The sequence below is a fragment of the Mytilus californianus genome, unplaced genomic scaffold (genome assembly GCF_021869535.1).
Source record: "Mytilus californianus isolate M0D057914Y unplaced genomic scaffold, xbMytCali1.0.p SCAF_9, whole genome shotgun sequence".
Classification (NCBI taxonomy): Eukaryota; Metazoa; Mollusca; class Bivalvia; order Mytilida; family Mytilidae; genus Mytilus; species Mytilus californianus.
Genome location: NW_026262745.1, coordinates 93410757 through 93419211, shown reverse-complemented (window position 1 = coordinate 93419211; position 8455 = coordinate 93410757). Strand labels below are relative to the sequence as shown.

Sequence of the window (8455 nt, the reverse complement as noted above, 5' to 3'; positions counted from 1 at the left end):
ATCAATTAGTCAAAATTTAAAACCAGTGCCTAATTTCTCATGTAGCCTGAGTCCAAATATATCAATTAAAATCTTACTATTAAACGCATATCAAAACATTGAGTAACAACTATGTGTTGCTTATATATTAAATTATGAGACTGAAGTGAACGTTTCATTTACAACGGTGTGTATTGACTACAATTAGACTTTGAAATAGTATTCCCTGTATAAAATACAATACTGATCAGTGATAAGACAAGCTAAAATTCTACCTTTAGTTTAACAAAAATTCATTTATGATCCGGAAAGTTATTCATTTTCCGTATACGACAGGGATTTAAATATACCTTGTCATAACAACTTGCAAACAAAACAAATCAAAATGGCTCAAGCTGCTTCTAAGACGTGTGAAATTTGTGTTTCAGGACCTGGACATAACTATTGTGAACAGTGTGACCAGCTGTTTTGTGATGGATGTAAAATATCACATTTACGTACAAAGATGACCAAGGATCACACATTTCTAAGTGGCCCAAATATAAACCCGGAAGTTAAACAATATTGTAAAGAACATGATGAAAACTTTATATATTACTGCATGGAATGTAGTACGCCGATATGCAAAATATGTGTGATTAAAAAGCACAAATCACATGATTTTGCTGAAATCAAGGAATCAACTGAAGGGATCAAAGCTGAAGTGAAAATGGTAATCGACATGAAGATGAGAAACCTACAGTCAAATATAGCAGATATTGACCAAGGTTCAAATCAATATAAGACCGATGTTAATGGAGTCATCCACGCTATAAGAGAAGTAGGCAGAAAATTAAAAGAAATGATTGATGAGACAGTTGAAGGTCTTATTATAACAGTGAAAAAGAAGGACACAAAGAATGTCCAAACCTTAGAGTCTGTTGGCAATGAATTAAAAACAGCTTTGGATAAAGCAAAGGAGCAACAGAAGTTCTATCAAGACACACAGGGTATAAAAGATACAACGAAATTATTACAAAAGCTAAAACAAATAAAGTCACAAATCGATCAAATAGAAGAAATACAGGTTCCTGTTATGCCATCAGTCAAATATGCTAGAAAGAAAGCAGCAGAGAGTGAAATAGAGAAACTGTTTGGAGAATTAATATTTGGGTAAGTTTGTTCTTAGTTATTGATTTGTATGACGTGTTTTGAAAACTGTTGTTGGTCTTATGTGTTATTTCGGGTTTTTTTGCCCTGGGGTTTGTCACTTTCTCTTCGATTATAAAGGGTTGAATAAGAATGGCATCTTCCGGATCTTTTTTTCCAATTAAATTCTATATTTGTATATCAGATTATCAAGTTTCCAGATTAAATAAAACTTGTGATAATGCAATGCCTAGTTATATTCTAAATATTGAAGTGTTGATTAACACTATCAGCATTATCAATAGTTGTACAGTTAGTTCATTTATACGTTTACTGTATAGAACCAAAGGTATATAAAATTGAGAATTGAAATGGAGAAATGTGTCAAAGACACAACAATCCGCCCAGAAGAGCAGAAAACAGTGTATGTTTACAGTACAAATTGGAATTATATTATACTTAGTCTAATTAAAATCCAGTACAAATCAGAATTTCAATATCTACTGACAGAAATTGGATATTCAGATTTGTACTAGAATGATTATGGATTGTTCTAAATTTCTGGTAGGATGCATGACGTTACCACAACAAAAAAAAAACAAAAAAACAAACAAACAAACAAAAAAAGACATTAACACAAATGAATTAATTTTTATCTGACAGATAAAATTTCAAATACTTCCAATAAAAGTTTTGCTTTAGTTAATATTGTCCGTATAATTATTGAAAATTTAACAAAATTGAAGTGTTTAATCATGCATACATAGGTCTCTATAATTTGATCAAATCTTCTGAAATACATGTACACTAAAGTATTGTTAAAACATAAAAAACCTCATCTGAACTAATGATGCTGTGAATTTTAGAAAAGATTTAAGGACTATTAGAAACAAGGCTGTGCTGTGAAATAAATTCACGAGATATTGACCCTCCTCTTGTTTGGAGTTTTAGGTCAGCAGTGTTGCATTTCTTTGATGTATATTCACACAGTTTTGTCAATAATGGAACTATAACAACTGTTATGCATATGGGACATTTAGCTTGCTATAAAAAAGGATTAACCCACCATTTTCTTCGGAACATGCTTGTGTCAAGTCAGGAATATGACATTTGTTTTTCACATATTCCGTAGGTTGATAACATTTGATTTTGTCAGTTTTTATAGACTGCTCTCTTGTTGAATATACTTTGGAGGTCGGTATTTTTGTTATACTTTTTTCGTATCTTTTTAAATCAGACAAGTCTGGTAATCTTAGCTTATTTCATGATAAAGAAAGCAAAATATTTCTTTAATTTAAGTAACCATCTAGTACAATTCAGGATCAGCCTAGTACACATCTGGATATTCCGTATTTCTACCAGTAGATGTTGGAATTCTGATTTGTACCAGATTTTAATTGGTATAAATCAGAATTCCAATTTCTACTAGTTGATAATTGAATTCCGATTTGTACTATGACGTGTCTGAATCCTAATGATTTCCGATTTGTACTATGACGTTTCTGAATCCTATTGATTTCCGATTTGTACTGTAACATATACCTCTCACTGTAGTACTGGACAGGATAAACCTTTGCTCATGTCAAATATTTCTTCATTTGAAACAAACATGAATTCTGCACATTGTTTTGAAAACACCATTCATTCATACCATTCCCGATCGCACGTAACACCATTACACCATTCCCCTTACATTATACACCATAGCTCCATACACCTTCTACCATTGCACCATATGTCATACACCATAACACCATACACATTTTTTTGGGAAGTTTACACCATCCAAGGGTTGTACAAGCTTAATATTACAATTACTACCAAAACACTACCATATCCGTTATAAGACAACAAAACTCACCAGGACATACCTAAAAACAACCACAGAGAAGGTTCCCGCTATTTCAAATTACTGTTTTTTTTATAATTACTCTTTTGTGCCTGGATTATGGAAAAAGGCAATTAAAACAATGCAGTACTTTTAATACAAATTTGGAATTTATTTTGCGTTATTTAGGGGTATCTGAACACTACGTTTAAATTAAGTAATACAGTGTTTTATTTCATTTTACGATAAGTTACAATTTTGACGTATAATTTAAGAATGATCATTATTGACAAGATAATTTATTTTTTTCAGAGAAAATGTCAAAATAGAAGCAAACCTAAAACCTAGGAAGAACGTCAGGTTTGTATTTTAATAAACATAAAACGCATTTGTTTATATTGTTCTCATTGCTATGTTCAAATCTTATGTGAATTGACTTTTCCTACAATGACAAAATCAATTGAAACACTTAGTTTGTCTTCCTTAGTAAAATTTAACGCAACTTATGATAAATTGTACTATTCTTCATCTCCGTAATTTGTGTTGGTCCAAATGGTTTGTATCCCATTGGACCTGTTTAATGGTTTGTATTCCATTGGACCTAATGAGTATAATGTAATCAAAACGCGCATAAAGTATACAAAGTTACGCAAATGTGAAGACGTTTTGCCATTTGATTATGACTTATATCTAGAAATTGACTATGAGGGTCGGTTAAAAACAAAACTTTACGACAAAAGAGATTATTTGAGCTTCCCAATTGTGGATTTTCATTTTTAAACTAAGAGTTCCAAATGATGAAGTTGAAACCATCACTTTGTAAATTTTACGGACGCCATCACGATTTGGTTGACCGTTATGGAATATCCGTTTCACAGATGATATCGGATATGTTCCTTGTCTCGTAACTACAATCCCGTTCCCTTTTCACGAATGTGACCTACCGAATTAGACTATTTACCCCTATTTGTGACATTTCTACCTATTTTTTTTTTTCGTTTTGTTCACACATCATTGTCAATATAATGGAATTTGATGCGACTGCCATACAAGTGAGAGGTTTAGCTAGCTTTAAAACCAGGTTCAATCCACCATTTTTCACATAAGAAAATGCCTGTACCAAGTCAGGAATATGACAGTTGTTATCCATTCGTTCGATGTGTTTGAGCTTTTGATTTTGCCATTTGATTAGGGACTTTCCTTTTTGAATTTTCCTCGGAGTTCAGTATTTTTGTGATTTTACTTTTTTCTCTCTAGTAGACATGACATTATTATATGACATAACCTTGAAACTAGTCAATGGTTTGGCATAACCGTGAAATATTTTGAATTATGCATAAGTTTTCTTTTTGATCGTAATCAACTGTTCCAACTAATGTTAGCGAAGTTGGTTTGAAATATATATGGTTTACTTTTGATTGACTGGACTGATGCGTTTCACGACATACATAAACAATGTAAATATATGTTGTTAATTTCTGTGTCATTTGGTCTCTTATGAATAGTTGTCTCATTGGCAATCATACCACATCTTCTTTTTTGTATATATAAATATCGTTCAGTTTGGCTGTCCTACATATTATGCCATTGAGTATTCGTGATTAAACTTTGTCCAGGAAAGAGCTTGAAGAAATCAAATGGCTTTCTTGAAAGATTAGTCAATTGTGGCGAAAAATACTGACATGAGGGTAAAATGTCCGAGTAAAGTTAAAGATGAATAATCAATTAAAAAGTTACGTTAAAATGTTGATTGAACTGATGCTATAAAAGTTTGACATCTCTCTTGAAATATTTAAATCTTGTAATATGATATTTTATAGAGTTACAACAACAGCTAAACAATACAGATACAGATGCGACGGATGCAGGTAAGTGTGATGTTATGTAGTTTTCTGTCGGACGAGTAAATAAAACCAAGTTGTGTTAATCATTAAATAAGAAATTCTAATTTGAAAAACAGATAAAGGTTAACAACAAAGCAAGTATTTGCTTCAAACAAAATTTGTTTTTATGTTAAAGAAGTGATGACTATCAATGCATGACCTTCATTGTCAATGACAGACACATTGATTCAACTTTCTTAAAACAACGTCTCATTCTTAGGCAGTAGTTTATCGTCTGACTCTAATATTTACACATTAAAGTTGATGTAATATACAAGGAGATACGTATTATGTACTAATGTATTCGGACTGTTCTTGGGTCAAAAACTATTCCAACATGATTAGGTGAATTTATAAATCAAGAGTGTATGAAACTTCTTTTTTTAACTTTTGACAGTATTGTTGTGATAATATCTGACCACTAAGAGCTTGTTATTTTATAATTCGACACCTGTCTGTCGCATCGTATGGCTTTGACATATATCAATTGATGATATCACAGATGATATCGGATATGTTCCTTATGTCGTAACTACAATACCCTTCCCTTTTCACGAATGTGACTTACCGGATTTGTAATACCATAAGCAACACGACGGGTGCCACATGTGGAGCAGAATCTGATTACCCTTCCGGAGCATCTGAGATCACCCCCAGTTTTTGGTGGGGTTCATGTTGCTTAGTCTTTAGTTTTCTATTTTGTGTCATCTGTACTATTATTATTCTGTTTGTCTTTTAATCTTTGGCCATGGCGTTGTCTGTTTGTTTTTGATCTATGAGTTTGACTGTCCCTCTGGTATCTTTCGTCGCCCTTTTGATACGCTCGTGTATTTACTCTTTTTAAGATCTTCATTAGCTGGGGCGTGCTCATTACACAAAAACTGTTCAAACTATGTTATAAAATCTACACTGCAGAGGTTTTACGATCACCATCACGAATGGGTTGACCGATTCTATATGTCTGTGTCTTAATTCAATAGCGCCATGTTATCGCAGTCTTAGATCCTTGTATACCAGAATAGTCGTCTAAACTGTAATTTTACCGATTGTGACATATTTACTGAGTGTGGACTCGCATGACGGGTGATGCATTATAGCAGGAGACAGGTACTACGTCGACGCTTCATTATGGAGGTCATGTGATAACCTTTTTGTTACTTTGGTTTGTCTTCCTAACCGATTAAAGGGATTTTGGCAGCGGTAAACTACTGCTTGTCTTAATTTGAAGGACGAACACAGGTAAGGATCTAGATGAAAGACGAACACATGTAAGGATCTAGATGAAAGACGAACACATGTTAGGATCTAGATGAAGGACAAACATATGTTAGGATATAGATGTCTGTTGGTTATTGGTGTCATTTGGTTGCCGTTTCTTAACCCATTATATTCCCTTTGACCTTTTTTATTGTCCAATTTGTTTGCTTCTATTTTGTATTATGACAATAAGTACACACATATTAATATAAACGTTTAAAGGCTTAAAACAGAATAATTAAACGACAAGGGGGTTTTATCTTCCTAATTTAAACTACGAGGGATAGTTGTTTCATTGGCAATCAAAAGTAATACATCAAAAATACCGAACTCAATGGAAAATTCAAAATAGAAAGTCCCTTACCAAATAACAAAATCAAGAAGAGCTCAAAAGCATAAAATAAAAGGAAAACAACTGTCATATTCCTGACATGGTACATGTATTTCCTTATGTAGAAAATGATGGTTTAAACCCGATTTTAAAGCTAGGTAGACGTTTCACTTGTATGACAGTCGAATGAAATTCCTTATATTGACAACAATGTGTAAGCAAAACAAACATGCATAATAGGTAAAAAAAATCAACAATTGGGGTACATCAGTCAACATTTTGTTTTAATCTTAAACACTTTAAAAGCACACAACTATGTGACCAGAGATAAACAAAATGGCATAAAGACATAGCACATAAGCAAAAATGAAAGACAAGAATCAAACCACATTTCCTTATTTTATATGATGGTTGACGCTTGCTTTTCTAACTTTGGCGATACATCTCGTCTCACTACAATGTTTTTGAACCTGATTTGTCTACACATACGTTAAATTTTGAAATGTGTGCATTAAAACATGTTTTTGTGTAGACTCAAAGGATATAAAAATTTGTTTCTTGTTCCATTATTCGTTATTGATTACAAAGTTGTTTTTGATTTTTTCCACATGGGTTACTAGTATATTTTTTTATTCTAAGTTTGATGAGAGTTTTTAAACTTGAATAATAACATAAATAGTACTAATCTTACTGCCCTACTAGCGCATTTTGACAATTAATGTCTCTTCATTGATGTTCGCGGCCAAAATATTCTAAAAACAAAAAAATATTCAAAAATTAAAGAGCTGATAAAACCAAAACGGACAAAACGTACAGCCAAAACCGGGCAAGGACCAGAGCTTTGCATGAGGAGAAAACTTAGAGATATTTATTCATCTACCGAGGAGAAGAATGTTATATCCTAATGTTTTGTAGTTTAATACTTTTACACGTAACTTGTTATGGACACAACAAATGGTACAATTACACAGCTTAGCATAACTGCAATAGACCATAATTATATAAAACAGGATATAAATATATGTTTGTCTATTATATTGTTTAAAATTTATTTTTATGTGTATTGATTTAAAAAAATGCTAACTTTAATTGATCTAAATTTCAGGACAGAAATAATTTCTGAGTAAGTACCCATATTCATATAATTTAAAGAAATAAATTTACTGAATAAATCTTCTTATTGCATGGATACTGATGTGTAATATATTCACTTGGATACGATAACATTATTAACAACGGTACATAATATTATATTTGAGTATCTGACATAAACATAAATATATTCATTCTATCTTACATTGCTAAAAACTAAGACTTGAGAGTTAAAGGAGTCATAGGACAGATCAAAGTTCACAAAAATGGTTCAAACAAACTACTATATCATCTAATACAATATCGATTTCACTTATTTCATAGTTAATATAGGTTTGTGGCAAATATTATAACTTATATATATCTTTTTGCTCCTCGTTTTTCAATATTTTATGATAATGTGCAGTATCTCTTATTATTCAATTGTTGTTCTGGTTTTTTTTTTAGGAAAGAGCCTAATAGTATGTAAGTATTAATATCATATTGATATATAAATATAAAGTATACATACAGTAAGTTAAATGTCAAAGTTTTAAGGCTAAACTTTACATCACAAATAAGCAAATATCTAACGTAAAGGTGTTGCAATAATTGTACAATCAACCGTGCTACATTTAATAACCAAACATCCTGATTGCTCTTGTGCCTTGTCCCCATACATTAACACTGTGCGGGACAAATTTGCAATTCCAGAATTGGCAAATCTGACTTTGTCGGTTTACAAGATAACACAAATATTTTTTGGCCAAGTGATAGATAATCAAAAAAATTAAATTTCCCCATGTGTCCCAACATGTCACTGTTGTCACCACAGCTGATTAAAAGTACATTTCCCACGGGATATCTAAAAATTCCCATGGGAACATTAGAAGTTCCCATGGGAAAATTTAAAGTTCCCATCGGAACTACAATTTCCCATGGGAACATTAGTAGATAGTTTCTTCCCATGGGAAATTC

The 8455-nt window shown here is 32.0% G+C and overlaps 1 protein-coding gene across 1 annotated transcript; it reads left to right on the top strand.

Moving 5' to 3' along the window:
- Positions 1–314: 314 nt before the first annotated feature.
- On the top strand, positions 315–7967 carry LOC127714044 (E3 ubiquitin-protein ligase TRIM9-like). Its single transcript, XM_052219991.1, has 5 exons — positions 315–1131; positions 3248–3295; positions 4756–4803; positions 7512–7529; positions 7946–7967. The coding sequence occupies exons 1-5, from the start codon at positions 365–367 to the stop codon at positions 7965–7967; spliced, it is 903 nt and encodes a 300-aa protein (XP_052075951.1). The 5' UTR covers positions 315–364.
- Positions 7968–8455: the final 488 nt, after the last annotated feature.

Coding starts and splice junctions, on each gene's coding strand:
- LOC127714044 (XM_052219991.1), top strand. CDS start 365: ATGGCTCAAGCTGCTTCTAAGACGTGTGAAATTTGTGTTTCAGGACCT. Junction 1,132..3,247: donor TTTGGAGAATTAATATTTGG/GTAAGTTTGTTC, acceptor TATTTTTTTCAG/AGAAAATGTCAAAATAGAAG. Junction 3,296..4,755: donor AAACCTAGGAAGAACGTCAG/GTTTGTATTTTA, acceptor GATATTTTATAG/AGTTACAACAACAGCTAAAC.